Below are 17,528 nucleotides of genomic sequence, written 5' to 3'. Positions count from 1 at the left end.
TGGGGAGCCGGGGGCTCGAACCAGGATCCTTATGCCGGTCCTTGTGCTTTGCACCACCTGCGCTTAACCCGACCCCCTTGCAGCAGACTTGTATGCCTGGGGCATCAGAGGTCCCAGGTTCAGTTCCCTATACCATCATAGGCCAGAGTTGAACAGTTCTCTGGTTGAAAAAAAGGAAGGAAGGGAAGCTCAGTACAGAATGACTGGAATCATGAACATGACCCTAGGCAGAGCTGACCAATAAGATCATTCAATCATTTCTCTTTTCTGTTTCCAGGAGAAAGACCCTTTAAATGTCCCTTTGAAGGCTGTGGTCGGTCTTTCACAACATCAAATATCAGAAAAGTACACGTAAGGACACACACAGGAGAAAGGCCTTATTATTGTACAGAACCTGGATGTGGGCGGGCATTTGCCAGTGCGACCAACTACAAAAACCACGTGAGGATACATACAGGTAACAGCTCTCAGTAAAGATTCCCTGCTCTTCTGTTTTATTTTGTTCCTGTCATAGTTTTTACAACTGCATGACCCTGCCACTTCTAGCAGGTTCCTCTTTGTTTCCTCCCATTTGAGATTGATACTGTAAGTGGTAGGGAGGAAAAGGAGAAACACCGCACCACTGCCCCACCACTCAGGGCCCTTCTGTGGTGCGGGCGCTCCCACGTGGTGCCGAGACCTAAGTCTGGGTCCTTGAGTGTGGAAAGGTATGCGCTCTGCCAGGTGAACTGTCACCTGACCCAGTCTTCTTTCAGTACTCAGTATAATTCCTGACTATGTCTATGTATATTTATATTATTATTGTTACTGTTTTCAGAGGGGAAGATAGAGAGGGAGATAGAGTTAGACACCTGCAGACCTGCTTCACTGATTGTGAAGTGGCCCCCCGCTGCAGGTGGGAGCCAGCGGCTTCATCCCAGATCCTTGCACAGGGCCTTGTGCTTCGTACTATGTGTGCTAACCTGGTGCGCTACTTACCGCCTGACCCCTAAGAATGATGGTTTTTCTTTGTAGTGCATAGTTGTTTTTCGTGAATATGCAATAACTTTTGATTAGATGCAGAGTCAGCTGAAGTTAATATACAGCATATGTGACCTTTCATATAGTGAAATGTCCAAGTTTTTTTGTATTTTTTGGAAAATCCTCTCATTGTCCCCTTTAGTTTAATGGGAGAAAGGGCGATGCAGAAAGACACCGACACCAGAGCACTGCCCAGCTCTGGCTGTCTCCTCCACCCTCTTGTTATTTTTATAAAGCCCTCAGATAGGTTGCGGCACAGGATTCTTTAAGTGAGATCCTGGTTTGCTCCCTCACACTCCCCTGAAAAACTCCTTAAAATAAGCCACATTGCGGCCAGGCGGTGGCGCACCTGGTTGAGCACACACATTACAGTGTAAGGACCCAGGTTCAAGCCCCGGTCCCCACCTGCAGGAGGAAAGCTTCACAAGTGGTGAAGCAGGGCTGCAGGTGACTCTCTGTCTCTCACCCTTTCAATATTCCCCTTCTTCTCAATTTCTGGCTATCTCTATCCAATAAAGATAATTTAAAAAACATTTTAAAAATAATAAGCCATGTTGTAGTAATAATTGCACTTACTAGTATCGTTTTTAACATAGTATTATGATAACTAGATTATCTAGGGGTTTTTTTTACATGAACTTTTTTTTAGGTTTATTTTCCCTTTTGTTGCCCTTGTTGTTTTATTGTTGTAGTTATTATTATTGTTGTTGATGTCGTCGTTGTTGGACAGGACAGAGAGAAATGGAGAGAGGAGGGGAAGACAGAGGGGGAGAGAAAGACAGACACCTGCAAACCTGCTTCACCACCTGTGAAGTGAATTCCCTGCAGGTGGGGAGCCTGTGGCTCGAACCGGGATCCTGATGCTGGTCCTTGTGCTTCATGCCACGTGTGCTTAACCTGCTGCACAACTGCCCGACTCCTGATTATCTAGTTTAAAGAAATAATTTATAGTTTAATCAAAGCTTGGTTAAGTAGACAACATGTCAGTCCAACTTTTCTCATCATTTAATTGAGGGAAAGAGGAAAAAAAAAAACTACTGTAAGCTGGCCTTGAGGTGTACAGTAAGGATAACACTGAAGATGCATACTACCTTTTGAGCCCTGTCAAAAATATAAAATTTCTTTTTTGTTTGTTTTGTTTTTCTTTGTTTTAGACACCAGGGATCAGACCTATGACTTCATGCTTGACAGTCCAACACTGTCTACTGCACCACCTCTCAGGCTACCTTTTTTTGGGGGGAATGTTATATATGGAGTCCATGAGGTGGCACCACATATTACAAGGCACAAGTACCCCATGCAAGGATCCTAATTTAACCCCCCGGCCCCCCACCTGCAGGGGCATCACTTCACACACAGTGAAGCAGGTCTTCAGGTGTCTTTCTCTCCCCCTCTCTGTCTTCCCGTCCTCTCTCAATTTCCTTTTCCTTTTTTCTTAAATTTAATTTAAATATATATATATTCCCTTTTGTTGCCCTTATTATTTTATTGTTATAATTATGGCTGTTGTTATTGATGTCGTTGTTGTTGGATAGAACAGAGAGAAATGGAGAGAGGAGGGGAAGACGGGGAGAGAAAGACAGACACCTGCAGACCTGCTTCACTGCTTGTGAAGCGACCTCCCTGCAGTTGGGGAGCGGAGGGCTCCAACCAGGATCCTTACACTGGTCCTTGCGCTTTGCGCCACCCGCGTTTAACCCACTGCGCTACCGCCTGACTCCCTTAATTTTATTTTTTTATTATATTTATTTATTTATTTATTGGATAGAGACAGAAATTGGGGGAGCTGTGCACAGCAGATTAAGCACATGTGGTGCACAGTGCAAGGACCAGCGTAAGGATCCCGGTTCGAGCCCCCTGCTCCCCACCTGCAGGGGAGTTGCTTCACAGGTGGATGAAGCAGATCTGCAGGTGTCTGTCTTTGTCTCCCCCTCTGTCTTCCCCTTCTCTCTAGTTGTCTCTGTGTCCTATTCAACAACAACAGCTATAACAATAATAATAACAACAACTACAACAAGGACAAAAAAATGGGGGAAATGGCCTTTAGGAGCAGTGGGTTCATAGTGCAGGCACCGGGCTCCAGCCGTAACGCTAGAGGCAAAAGGAAGGAAGCAAAGAAAGGAAAGGAAAAAATAAAGAAATTGAGAGGGAAAGGGGAGGAGATAGGAAGAGACAGAGAGACACCTGCAGCACTCTATACCACTTACAAAGCTGTCCCCCTGCCAGAGGGGACTGGAGGCTCGATCCCGGGTCCTTAAGCATTGTAATATGTGCGTTCAACCAGATGCACCAGCACCTGGCTCCTCCTCTCTCAGTTTCTCTCTGTCCTATCCAACAACAACAACAAAATGGAAAAAAATGACCACCAGGAGCACTGGATTCATAGAGCAGGCACTGAGCCCCCACGATAACCCTGGAGGCAAAAATGCTATTTATTTACTGATGAGGGAGAAGACAAAATGAAACAGAGCATCACTCTGGCATATGTGGTGCCAGATGGAACTTAGAATCTCATGCTTCGAAGTCCAGTGCTGTTCACTGCACCACCTCTTGCGCTGCAAGGAGTCTGTTATTGGAAGCTGCCTCATGGCACGGCAGGATGAGATTTGAGGCAATTTACATTTGATGTTACAGGCTTTTTTCTTCTCCTTTGTAGTTAGAGAATTAATATGCCTTCCTACATAAAAGTTGTTTTTTCTGTGTGTATGTTTCTTAGGGGAAAAACCATATGTTTGCACAGTCCCTGGGTGTGACAAAAGGTTTACAGAATATTCCAGTTTGTACAAGCATCATGTTGTACACACTCACTCCAAGCCATACAACTGTAACCACTGTGGGAAGACGTACAAGCAGATCTCCACGCTGGCCATGCACAAGCGCACTGCCCACAACGACACGGAGCCCATCGAAGAGGAGCAGGAGGCCTTCTTTGAGCCCCCTGCAGGTGAGCTCTCTGGCGGCGCTGTCTCTGGCTTCGGGTCGGCAGCCTTGGACATGCTTTATGACTGGCAGCGTCTTATAAACTCCCAAATTTCATTAGCACAGTCACAGTTTGTGACTGCGACACGCTCCCACATAAAGGCCCAGGATACCTACCCTTGGATGTAGAAGAGGGGGCTAAAATCTAGTCGGGACGTTCAAGGGAGACTCTCTGGAAGGTGGGTTTTGAGCAGTTTAGAGAGTGTATAGGTTGGGGCTGGATGGTGGTGCACCTGCTTGAGCGCACACACTACAGTGTGCAAGGAGCCGGATTCGAGCCCCTTATCCCACCTGCAGAGGGAAAGATTTGCGAATGGAGAAGCATGTACAAGTGCCTCTGTCTCCCCCCCGCCCCAAAGCACTACTCAGCTCTGGTTCATGCTGGTACAGGAGTTTGAACCTCAGACTTTGGAGCACTAAGCACAAGTCTTTTTTTTTTTTTTTTTTTATTCCCTTTGTGTTGCCCTTGTTTTTTTTTTTAATTGTTGTAGTTGTTGTTATTGATGTTGTCACTGTTGGACAGGACAGAGAGAAATTGAGAGAGAAGGGGGAGAGAAAGATAGACACCTGCAGACCTGCTTCACCCATTGGAGCAGCAGTATGGACGTAGCTGTGGAGCAGAACAAGACAGATGAAGCAGATGCTGTGGAGATCACAGACTAAGAACTTCCCCCTTTTTTTTTTTCTTTGTTTGTTTGCCTCCAGAGTTATCACTGGGGCTCGGTGCCTGCACCAGGAATCCACTGCTCCTGGAGGATTTTTTTTCCACTTTTGTTGCTCTTGTTTTATTGTTGTAGTTATTGTTGTTGATGTCCTTGTTGTTGGGTAGGACAGAGAGAAATAGACAAGGGGAAGACAGAGGGGGAGAGAAAGACAGACACCTGCAGACCTGCTTCACCGCCTGGGAAGCGACTCCCCTGCAGGTGGGGAGCCGGGGGCTCGAACCAGGATCCTTAAGCAGATCTTTGCGCTTTGTGCTGCCTACACTTAACCCACAGCGCTGCCGCCTGACCCCCTAATAACTTTTCTTAAATTAACATATTAAGTACTTCTTTTTAAAAAATCTTTTTTTATATTTATTTTATTTATTCCCTTTTGCTGCCCTGGTTGTTTTATTGCTGTAATTATTATTACTGTTGTTATTATTGTTGTCGTGGTTGTTGGATAGGACAGAGAGAAATGGAGAGAGGAGGGGAAGACAGAGAGGGGGAGAGAAAGACAGACACCTGCAGACCTGCTTCACCGCCTGTGAAGTGACTCCCCTGCAGGTGGGGAGCCAGGGGCTCGAACCAGGATCCTTATGCCGGTCCTTGTGCTTTGTACCACCTGTACTTAACCCGCTGTGCTACCGGCCAACTCCCAACATATTAAGTACTTCTTGATAAGGAACAGAAAATATTTACCCTCTTTCTGACTTCATGGTAGGTAGACAGTAATAGAAAAGATAGAGATCAGTGATTTTCCTGGTTGCCAAGTGTAGCAGCAATGGACTTGCTGAAACTTGTGTTTACTCACTGGGCCTTTGAGATCAAGAGGAGGCTGGAGGTTTCTATTAGTCACTTAATGAATGATTAACCTTACCCTGGATAATATGCTATTTAGTGTCTTTATACAATGTTGTCACTGAATACTGAGGACTTGGAATCAGTTACTTGTGTTAAAGAGTAAGTATAGCTTAGCAGGCTGTGTTTGCACACCGCTCTGGTTTTGTGATTAATGTTTATAAAGATAGTCCTACTGCTTTAACAGCCTAAGTGGCTGCAAGGATTCAGTCCCCACTGTGTTGGAAAGACTTTCTGACCAGTCAGCCTTCCTGTTGCTTTCCTCCCTCCCTGCCCTAAGATGCATGCATAGTATCACACAGTATCAAATGATTATTCCACTAAAGAGTGTAAGAGAGGGTAAGAAAGGTCTCCGCATTAGAATGCTTTAATTTCTTGTGCAAAGATTTGATTTAGAGGGAGTCCGGCAGTTGCACAGCGAGTTAAGTGCACGTGGCACAAAATTCAAGAACCAGTGTAAGGATCCCGGTTCGAGCCCCCGGCTCCCCACCTGCAGGGGAGTCGCTTCCCAGGCGGTGAAGCAGGTCTGCAGGTGTCTGTCTCTCTCTCCCCCTCTCTGTCTTCCCCTCCTCTCTCCATTTCTCTCTGTCCTATCCAACAACGACGACATCAACAACAGTAATAACTACAACAACAATGAAAAGAACAACGGCAACCAAAAGGAAATATTAAAAAATATAAATAAATTTTTAAAAAGATTTGATTTAGTATACTTTGATTTGGTTTCACTTGGCAAAAATATTGAGGAATTAGAGACAGAGGTTAGAAAACATTTTCATTGTGGTCCGAGAGGTGGTGCGCTTTGGCTAAGGCAAATCCCCGGCAGCACGTGTACCAGAGTGATGTCTGGTTCTTTCTCTCCTCCTATCTTTCTCATGAATCAATAAATAAAATCTTCAAAAACAAAAAAGAAAGAAAACATTTTCATGATTTAGAATGTAATGCATTTGCAAATTTGTGCAAGTCTCTGTAATATTTTAAATGCTCTGTTTTTCTTTTTTTTTTTTTTTAAGATTTTTATTTATTTATGAGAAAGACAGGAGCAGAAAGAAAGAACTAGACATCGCTCTGGCACATGTGCTGCCGGGGATCGAACTTGGGACCTCATGCTTGAGAGTCCAAAGCTTTATCACTGTGCCATCTCCCGGATCACAAATGCTCTGTTTTTCTAAATAACATGGCTGGTTGGCAAGTAAATGCTTTGTTTGCTTCTACAGGTCAAAGTGAAGATGTCCTTAAAGGGCCCCAGATCACCTACGTCACAGGTGTAGACGGGGATGATGTTGTTTCTACACAAGTAGCTACAGTAACCCAGTCTGGGTTGAGTCAACAAGTTACACTCATATCCCAGGATGGGACTCAGCATGTACGTATCTACCAAAAGCCAGACAGATAAATGTTTCTCTGGACCTGGCTAGATTGAGTCTCAGTTAAAGAAAGCTTTAAGTATTAGGATACAAACTTTGTTCTTATCCTATGGTTTCTGTCAGTGTTTCCTTTTTATAAATAAAATTATTTAAAAAAAAGAAGAAGAAGAAGAAGAAGAACACAAACTTTGAACTTCTAGCTTGTAGGCAGTGCTAACTTTCCTGACAGTTTTTCAGCAGTCTGGTGAAGGAGACCACATATAGTTAGTAGAAAGAGAAGGTTTGTGATTCTGTGGGATTCCGATGTGGATATTCAAAGGTAAAGTAATGAAGTTCAGAATCCCAGTGAGACTGAGGACTTGGAAAATAATGGATCCACGAGAAACAGAGTTGAGAGAGGGACGGGATTCGGTGATTGATTGGATCCGGGAGATGAGATTGAGAAATCAGTTGAGACTCATTTGAAGTGATGGTGGCATCGTTTAAGATTCCTCAGATCTGGGGGTCAGGCGGTGGCGCAGTGGGTTGAGCGCATGTGGCGCAAAGCGCAGGGACCGGCGTAAGGATCCCGGTTCGAGCCCCCGGCTCCCCACCTGCAGGAGAGTCGCTTTACAGGCGGTGAAGCAGGTCTGCAGGTGTCTGTCTTTCTCTCCCCTTCTCTGTCTTCCCCTCCTCTCTCCATTTCTCTCTGTCCTATCCAACAACGAATTGCATCAACAAGGGCAATAATAATAACCACAACGAAACTACAACAAGGGCAACAAAAGGGGGAAAAATGGCCTCCAGGAGCGGTGGATTTATGGTGCAGGCACCGAGCCCAGCAATAACCCTGGAGGAGGAAAAAAAAAAAAAAAAAAAAAAGATTCCTCAGATAGTGTACTGTTCCTCTGTAAACTGTCTACTCACACGTACAGATGAGACTTATAAAAGGATCAGGTCTAGTCCTTAGAGATTCCAACTATATGGGAGTCAGGAGGTGGCGCAGCGGGTTAAGTGCAGGTGGCGCAAAGATCTGCGTAAGGATCCCGGTTCAAGCCCCTGGCTCCCCACCTGCAGGGGAGTCGCTTCACAGGTGGTGAAGCAGGTCTGCAGGTGTCTGTCTTTCTCTCCCCCTCTCTGTCTTCCCCTCCTCTCTCCATTTCTCTCTGTCCTATCCAACAATGACAACAATAATTAATAACAATAAAATGACAAGGGCAACAAAAGGAAATAAATATTAAAAATATCTTTTTAAAAAAAGATTGCCAACTATACAAGAAACACTGACTTATGAAATGTGTTGTGTTGCAGGTCAACATATCTCAAGCTGACATGCAAGCCATTGGCAGCGCCATCACAATGGTGACGCAGGATGGCACCCCCATCACGGTCCCTGCCCACGATGCCGTCATCTCCTCAGCAGGAGCACATTCTGTTGCTATGGTTACCGCCGAGGGTGCAGAAGGACAGCAGGTGATCTATTTTCTATTAGTCAGTACACCTGTTAATATCAAAACTGAGACGGTCCAGTGATAAAGCACATTTAAGAGATGAGAAAAGGGCGGAGGGGAGACAGCATAATGATTATGCAAACAGACTCTCATGCCTGAGGCTCCAAAGTCCCAGGCTCAGTCCCCTGCACCACCATAAGCCAGAGCTAAACAGTGCTCTGGTTAAACAGTTTTTAAAAAATAAGTAATGAGGGAGTCGGGCTGTAGCGCAGCGGGTTAAGCGCAGGTGGCACAAAGCACAAGGACCGGCATAAGGATCCCGGTTCGAGCCCCCGGCTCCCCACCTGCAGGAGAGTCGCTTCACAGGTGGTGAAGCAGGTCTGCAGGTGTCTGTCTTTCTCTCCCCCTCTCTGTCTTCCTCTCCTCTCTCCATTTCTCTCTGTCCTATCCAACAACGACGACATCAATAATAACTACAACAGTAAAACAAGGGCAACAGAAGGGAATAAATAAAATAAATATTTTTTAAAAAAGTCTTAAAAAATAATTAAATAAAAAAATGAGAGATGAGAAAAACTAGTAAGTTTTGAGTGAGTTAATAACTGGATTACTGATTTGAATAAACTACTCACAAAAGAATGGACATAAAAGGATAGAGGAGATAATAACTACAACAATAAAACAAGGGCAACAAAAGTGAATAAATAAATATAAATATTTTAAAAAGAGAGATTCATGCCTGAGACTTCTAGGTCTGGTAAATAATAATAATAGCAGTAACAGTAATCTAGACATGAATGGTTCACACAGAAAAATGCTCACCAAGGCTATGGAGATAGCAAAGAGACTCTCGTGCCCAGGGCTCCAAAGTCCCAGTTCCAATCCTTCACACCACCATAATAAGTCAGAGCTGAGCAGTGTTCTGAATTAACAAAAAATGCTCACCATCTTTACTCATCAGGTAAGGCAAGGCCAGTCAACAGCTTAACAGGTAGGACACCTGTCTGGCCATGTGCAGTGCCATGGCACTGGTGTCTCTAAATGAAAAAGTCATCCAGTAGCCCAGGAGGTGGCACGGTGGATAAAGCACTGGACTCTCAAGCATGAGGTCTTGAGTTCAGTTCCCAGGAGCACATGTACCAGAGTGATGTCTGGTTCTTTCTCCTTCTATACTTCTCATTAATAAATAAGTAAATAAATAAATAGAAGGGCTATGTATAGCCCCCTTTGGCTAAATCACTCTTGCCAGTTAGAGTGGCGGATCTGCAGACAGTAACCCTGAAGCAAACTTAGCTTACCTGTAGCCTTTGCAGCAGGAGAATTAGCAGGTTGTGAGGGCTGGAATGAAGCCAGGCAGCTTCCACCGACTGCCGAGACCACAGCAGTGGCAGGAGTCTCACTTGCTATCAGCTGCTGGTACTGCCATAGGGCTTTGCATGCAAGGGTCCTTTTTTTTTTTTTTTGCCTCCAGGGTTATCGCTGGGCTCAGTGCCAGCTCTACGAATCCACTTTTCCTGGAGGCCGTTTTCCCCATTTTTATTGCCCTGTTGTGGTTGTCATTGTTATTGTTGTTGTAGCTGTTGTTGGATAGGAGAGAAAGACAGACACCTGCAGACCTGCTTCACCACTTGTGAAGCAACCCCCCTGCAGGTGGGGAGCCGGGGGCTTGAACCGGGATCCTGCCTCCGGTCCTTGATTTTTGCGCCATGTGGGCTTAACCCGTTACGCTACCGCCCGGCCCCTCCACCGGTAATTTTTATCTGCAGTGCTTAAACTGCCTATAGCTATTTTTTATATGCATGGGAGGAGGGCAGCCGTTGTGTTCGTTTGTCTTATTTGCAGGTTTACGCCTGCATGGTTCCACCACCCCCAGTGGACTGTCACTACCCCGCCGCCCCAGGTAGCGAGAGGGTAGAGAGAAGTGTCAGGAGCACACTGCTCCGCCGCTGGTGCAACTCCCCTGGGCCCTTTGTGTGCACTGGATGAAGTGTACGCTGTGCTGTGGGAGCCATTTCCAGCCTGCTGTACATATTTTTTGTTTGTTTAAAGTAATAGGATTTTTTAATACTATTTATTCCCTTTTGTTGCCCTTGTTGTTTTATTGTTGTAGTTATTGATGTCGTCGTTGTTGGACAGGACAGAGAGAAATGGAGAGAGGAAGGGAAGACGGAGAGAGGGAGAGAAAGATAGACATCTACAGACCTGCTTCACCTGTGAAGCGACTCCCCTGCAGGTGGGGAGCCGGGGGCTTAAACCGGGATTCTGACGCCGGTCCTTGTGCTTTGTGCCACATGCACTTAACCCGCTGTGCTACCGCCCAACTCCCAGTAATAGGATTTTTAAAAAACATTTTAAAATTTTATTTATTTTTGATAGAAACAGAAATTGAGAGGGATGGGGGAGCCAGAGAGGATGAGAGACACCTACAGCACTGCTTTATTAAGTTTGTGAAATATCAGTTCTACAGGGGCTTAAACTGGGGTCTTTGTCCATTTTAACATGTCTGCTCAGCTATGTGTACCACTTACTGGCCTCCGATGGCAATTCGATTTCTCAGACTAACTTTCCCAGGTTATTCTGGAAGCATGGTTAGCAAGTAATAAACAGAAGAGTCTGTGTTACCTATTCAATTATGGCTTGAGCATTCAATGGGAAAAGATAGTCTTTCAACAAATGGCTCTGGGAGAATTGTATATCTTTTCTTCTTGTTGTTGTCATTTTCCCTTTTTTCTTTTTTAACGTTTGCCTCTAGGTTTTTGTTGGTTTTTGTTTTTTTACCAAAGCACGTACCAGCTCTTGCTTATGGGGGATTGAACCTGAGACTTTGGAGCCTCAAGTATTAGACTCTCTTTGCATAACCATTATGCTATCTACCCCCCCCCCCAGACTTCTCTCTATATAAGTTAATGGTTTTTTTTTGCTTGTTTCTTATTTTTAGCAGGTTTATCTTTATTTATTGAATAGAGACAGTCAGAAATCAAGAGGGAAAGGGATGGTTGAGAAGGAAAGACAGACACCTGCAGTTCTGTTTCACCACTTGGAAAGCTTCCCCCTGCAGATGGGGACTGGGGCTCGAACCTGGTCCTTGTGCACTGTGACACGTGCGCTCAGCCAGGCGCGCCGCCACCCGGCCCCAGTGTTCTAGTCTGCTCACTTTTCACTGTGGGACCCCAGAGGTCTTAACTTAGTGCTGTCTCTCAGGTTGCTCAGGGTCTCTCAGGTTGCTCAGGGTCTGCTTTCCTTTCTTTCTCTTTTTCTTTTTTTACCAACAGGGTGTGTTACTGGGCCTTTGTTGCCTGCACAACTCCGATGCTCTTAGCATTTTTGTTTTGTTTTTTGTTACATATGTAAAGAGAGAAATAGGTAGGGAGAAAGAAGGAAGGACACAGTACTGTTCTACCACTAGTGAAACTTTTTTTTAATACTTTTTTAATTAATTTATTATTGGATAGAGACAGAAATTGAGAGAGGAGGGGGATATAGAGAGGGACAGAGACCCCTGCAGCCCTGCTCCACTCGTGAAGCTTTCCCCCTGCAGGTGGGGACCAGAGGCTTGAACCTGGGTCCTTGTGCACTGCAGTGTGTGCGTTTAACCAGGTGCGCCCCCTGGCCCCTTGAAACTTTTTTTTTTTTTGCCTCCAGGGTTATTACTGGGGCTCGGATATGAATTCACTGCTGCTGTGGCCTTTTATTTATTTTCCTTTTTTATTTTAATATTGAATAGGGCAGAAATTGAGGGGAGGGGAAGATAGAGGGAGAGAAAGATAGACACCTGCAGGCCTGCTTCACTGTTTGTGAAGCTCCCCCTGTAGGTGGGGAATCGGGTGCTCAAACCAGGAGCCTTGTGTGGGTCTTCGCCCAGTGCGACACTGCCTGGCCCCACTAGTAAAGCTTCTTGGCAAGCTACTTGCCGTGAGTAGTGTGCTTGTCTTGTCACGGGGGTGATAGGAACCCAGTCCCTATTGCACTGTAGGTACAATGCAACTTTGGTGCCTGGTGTCTCTGTGTTTTTTTCCTCCAGAGCACTGTTCTGGTGGTGTGGGGGACTGAACCTGGGACTTGAGAGCCTCAGCTATGAGAGCCTTTTTGCATAACCATTATGCTATCTACTCTGGTGGCTCTGCTTTTTTTTTTTTTTTCTTTTTGTCTTAAATATTTATTCCCTTTTATTGCCCTTATTTTATTGTTGTGGTTATTATTATTGTTGTTATTGATATCATTGTTGGACAGGACAGAGAGAAATGGAGAGAGGAGGGGAAGACAGAGAGGGGGAGAGAAAGACAGACACCTGCAGACCTGCTTCACCGCCTGTGAAGCGACTCCCCTGCAGGTGCGAAGCCGGGGGCTCGAACCGGGATCCTCACACCGGTCCTTGCTTTTATTTATTTGTTTATTTATTTTGTATCAGAGCACTGCGCACTGCTCAGCTCTAGCTTTTGGTGGTGCGGGGAGTTGAACCTGGGACTTCGGAACGTCAGGCATGAGAATCTCTTTGCATAACCGTTATCCTGTTTACCCCTGCCCATGGCGCTGCTTTTCAGTAGGAAGAAATCAACCTCTACTGGCAAAGCTCCAAAGACAGAAAGATAAATAGGTTTATTTCTTGAGAAAAACAACTGGACTTGGGAAATGAGGTCTTCCAGTTTTTGTGAAGTTTTATTTCTTTAGGGGCCACATGGTGAGTCACCTGGTCCCCACCAACAGCGGGGAACTTCATGAGCAGGATTGGTGCTGCCAGTGTCTCTTCCTCTATTTTTCTCTCTTTTCAGAAAAGAAGGGGGGGCCACTACGGTGGGATCACTGTGCAACACCACACCATAACAATTTTCTCGGTGACGAATTTTTTAGAAAATAATGAAGTGGATGGAGGGTAGAGAGCATAATGGTTATGCAAACAGACTCTCATGCCTGAGGCTCCAAAGTCCCAGGTTCAATCCCCCCGCACCACCATAAGCCAGAGCTGAGCAGTGCTCTGGTTAAAAATAAAAAATAAATAAATAATAAAATAAAAATAAAAAAAAATAATAATAATGAAGTAAAAATCAATCTTTGTCTTAGATTCAAGAGATAGCTCACTCTGTACAGCACACCTTGGAGTGTGCGAGGACCCAGGTTCAAGCCCCTAGCACTGCATGGGTTTGGGAATACCGTATAAAGCCTAAAGAGGGGAGTCGGGCAGTTGCGCAGCAGGTTAAGCGCATGTGGCGCAGGGCGCAAGGACGGGCGTAAGGATCCCGGTTCGAGCTCCCAGCTCCCAGCCTGCAGGGGAGTCGCTTTACAGACGGTGAAGCAGGTCTGCAGGTGTCTGTCTTTCTCTCCCCCTCCCTGTCTTCCCCTCCTCTCTCCATTTCTCTCTGTCCTGTCCAACAATGACATCAGTAACTACAACAATAAAACAAGGTCAACAAAAGGAAATAAATAAATAAAAGTTAAAAAAAAAAAAAAAAACATCAAGAGAAGCCTGATGAGCACAAGAGTGGTGCTGCGGCGTGTCCTCTGTCCCTCTGTCTCTCTGTCTGAAATCAAGAGGAAGAAAAGTTAACCGGAAACAGCGGGCAAGAGCAATAACAGGCAAATAGTCATTTAGGATTATAAATCTTGGGGGCCAGGCGGTGGCGCACCTGGCTAAGCACACACATTGCAGGGCGCAAGGACCTGGGTTCAAGCCCCTGGTCCCCATCTGCAGGGGGAAAGCTTCACAAGTGGTGAAGCAGGGCTGCAGTTGTCTCTCTGTCTCTCTCCCTCACTGTCACCCTCCCTTCTCAATTTCTATCTAATATGAATAATAAATAAAATTAAAGAGAATCGGGAGTCGGGCGGTAGCGCAGCGGGTTAAGCGCAGGTGGCGCAAAGCACAAGGACCCGCATAAGGATCCCGGTTCGAGGCCCCGGCTCCCCACCTGCAGGGGAGTCGCTTCACAGGCGGTGAAGCAGGTCTGCAGGTGTCTGTCTTTCTCTCCCCCTCTCTGTCTTCCCCTCCTCTCTCCATTTCTCTCTGTCCTATCCAACAACGACATCAGAAGAAGTCATAACTACAACAATAAAACAACAAGGGCAACAAAAGGGAATAAATAAAAATAAATATAAAAAAAGAAAGAAAGATTAAAAAGAGTCATAAATCTTGGTTTAATTCTTTATCTGTCCTCACTCCTGTTTTCCTTCAGGTGGCCATCGTGGCTCAGGACTTGGCGGCATTCCACACTGCCTCGTCAGAGATAGGACACCCCCAGCACAGTCACCACCTGGTAGCCACGGAAACCAGACCGCTCACCTTGGTGGCAACATCCAATGGCACCCAGATTGCAGTTCAGGTGAGTGACCAAGAGCTTGAGTGCTCAGCTGACAGCTAGTCCCGCCTCTCAGCCTTGCTTTCTGGATGAGACCGTGCACAGAAGCAGCTGTGTCACCTAGCTCCTTTCAGGAAATTGGTTTTTGTTTTGTTTAATTTTTTATTTATAAAAAGGAAACATTGACAAAACCACAGGATAAGAGGGGTACAACTCCACACAATTCCCACCACCCGTCCTCCGTGTCCCATCCCATCCCCTGACAGCTTTCCTATTCTTTATCCCTCTGGGAGTGTGGACCCAGGGTCACTGTGGGAAATTGTTTTTTGAAGTGGACTCACAGAGACCACTAATGTGTTCTCTATTGTCTTTACATAGTGTAGGATACTTACAGCAAGACAAGACCCAGCTAACCATCTGTATTCACAAAATGAAAGCCCAGTGTTAAGGCAGGATTTTGCTGTCTCCCCGCCCACAAGACCATGTTTTAAAACTACAGAAAGAAATTGTACTTCTGATACAAGTATTAGTCAGTCATATGTAGTTAAGCCAATCTGACTTAAAAATAATTGTGTAGAGTAATATACTTTGTCATTATAGTACATAGTTATAATAGTTATATTTGATTACCAGTTGTTAATCTTTTATAGTATCTTAATTTATAAATTAAATTATCAGGGCCAGGGAGATAGTATTATGGTTATGCAAGAGACTTTTAATACCTGAGGTTGAAGTCCTAGTTTATTCCCTGGCATCACTGTAAATCAGAGCTGAATAGTACTCTGCTAAAATAAAAATAATGGTGGTCTGGGAGGTGGCGCAGTGGATAATGATCTGGGAATGTAGTACAGTGGTTATGTAAAAGCTTTTTCATGACTGAGGCTTTGAGGTCCCAGGTTCAATCCCCAGCACCACTATACGCCAGAGTTGATCAGTGCTCTAGTGTTTCCGTCTCTCTCTGTATCTCTCACATTAAAAATAAAGAATAATAATAGTAAATAAATCTTAGGAACAAATCATGAACATGTGTGTATAAGAAAAGGCATACTATTTATAGAGTTTAGGGCTGAGTATAAGGTACAGTGAACATTAGCTTGATTATGAGTTTGCATGTGTTCTGGTTTCAGCTTGGAGAACAGCCATCTTTGGAAGAAGCCATCAGAATAGCATCAAGGATTCAACAAGGAGAAACACCAGGGTTGGATGATTAATCTTCAGAATAGCGGAGCAGTAATGCAAGGCGAGCATTTTACGCTCAGGCAGCGTGGACCCACGGAACCTGGGCCCAGGACAGTTAGATGTTTCCACTCCTGAAACACTGTACACGTTTTTATGCAAGAGTGGAGAACATTTTATTCTTGACACTTTTGTGCATATAACCCTGTAATAGATCCTGAGATTGATTCATTGTGTACAAGGAGATATGAAATTAGGGCAATATGATAATTTTCATGTTACGCTTTTATCAGATTGCCAACTCCTAGAGTCTACATGCAAGATCAGTGAAGTGTTACGGAGTCTTATGATGGATTTTAACTTACTGTGAAAATAAAATAATAAAGGCTATATCTACAATATCAAAGGTTCTATATGTCAAAACAATCATAATTCCAAAAGCCATCATGGATAATAGAGGATACAAAGCCTTCAGATACCTTCCCACTAGTAGAGTGCCTACAGTTTTGTTCTGCTGTATACGTGTCTGTTTTTATTTGTATCTCATGGTTTTAAGACTATTAATAGTTTCCATTCCTGTTAAATACCAACTCTAAAACTGAAATGCTAATTATATTAGCAGTACATTGGATTATGTGTAAAATTACAAAGTTTTGTTTAAAATTAAAAAGTTAAATTCAGTATTTTGGTTTTGTTAAAGATTGTACTTAGTGTTCAGTGTTTTGTTACTTTTCTTTGTGTTAGTCATGAACTATCAAAGTTTGTCCACAAGCTGAAGCCCAGGATAATATTGAAAATGACTTTTCTGAAAATTAGGTTAATAGGTTGGTGTAAATTATTTATTTTTACATATGTATTTTTGTTTTTAAAGTTTATTTACCCTAAAGTTTATTATTAATTTTGAATACAGAATTTTTTTAAATGTTTATATTTGTTTTGTTAAATTGTTATGGGGTTGGGGGGAGTGTTGCAGAAAATGCCACAAATGTAGATTACAGTTCAACAAATCTTGAGAGTATGTTGCGTATCAAGCAGAATAATTACTTTCCATATTATGTACTCACAACAATTTTGCTGTGAGGTAAATGAGATTAACTGTCTCCATTTTAACCTACAGAAACTAAGATCCAAAGAGATTATATATATATTACACAGCATTACAGCTGTGAAGAGTCAAGATAAAGACTTAAGAATTCAAGAGAGCGGAGGGTAGAGAGCATAATGGTTATGCAAAGAGACTCTCAAGCCTGAGGCTCCAAAGTCCCAGGTTCAATCCCCCGCACCACTGTAAGCCAGAGCTGAGCAGTGCTCTGGAAAAAAAAAAAAAAAAAGAATTAAAGAGTTTCTGACTCCCAAACCCAGAGTGAGTGAGTGAGTGAGTGTGTGTGTGTGTGTGTGTGTGTGTGTGTGTGCGCGTGCCCTTCTACACCACAATTGCCTCCTCTAGTGATAGTTTGTGGCAGAAATTATCAAGGTAAACATGATATCCAAATCTCTAGTGACCTGAGCATTTGAAAAATCATCCCTGATATTAGAAATTCAGCAGAGGATCCACTGAGGTCCAAAAAACAGTCAGAGGGAAGGGTGGTCCTGCACCAGTCACTCCTTCATTGTCTTCACCATGCCTTGTTCGCCCAAGAGCTCAAATGTAGCTGTTTGTCATTTTAAGCTTTGCAGTAAAATGGAAGGACTGTTGTGTTGTTCTAT

General features: G+C 44.2%; 1 protein-coding gene across 3 annotated transcripts in view; it reads left to right on the top strand.

Moving 5' to 3' along the window:
• The window catches only part of ZNF143 (zinc finger protein 143), a 35,021-nt gene extending 18,274 nt beyond the window's left edge, over positions 1 to 16,747 (top strand). For 2 of the 3 annotated variants that reach the window (XM_060177209.1, XM_060177208.1), the window contains exons 10-15: positions 278 to 457; positions 3,737 to 3,964; positions 6,779 to 6,927; positions 8,219 to 8,380; positions 14,523 to 14,669; positions 15,773 to 16,747. In XM_060177209.1, the coding sequence (XP_060033192.1) occupies positions 278 to 457; positions 3,737 to 3,964; positions 6,779 to 6,927; positions 8,219 to 8,380; positions 14,523 to 14,669; positions 15,773 to 15,856 (950 nt within the window). In that variant the 3' untranslated portion in view covers positions 15,857 to 16,747. The remainder of the gene's footprint in view (positions 1 to 277; positions 458 to 3,736; positions 3,965 to 6,778; positions 6,928 to 8,218; positions 8,381 to 14,522; positions 14,670 to 15,772) is intronic. The other variant, XM_060177210.1, reaches the window with a different exon arrangement.
• Positions 16,748 to 17,528: the final 781 nt, after the last annotated feature.

Source organism: Erinaceus europaeus, chromosome 17, assembly GCF_950295315.1.
Source record: "Erinaceus europaeus chromosome 17, mEriEur2.1, whole genome shotgun sequence".
Classification (NCBI taxonomy): Eukaryota; Metazoa; Chordata; class Mammalia; order Eulipotyphla; family Erinaceidae; genus Erinaceus; species Erinaceus europaeus.
This window is presented reverse-complemented; position numbering and strand designations above follow the sequence as displayed.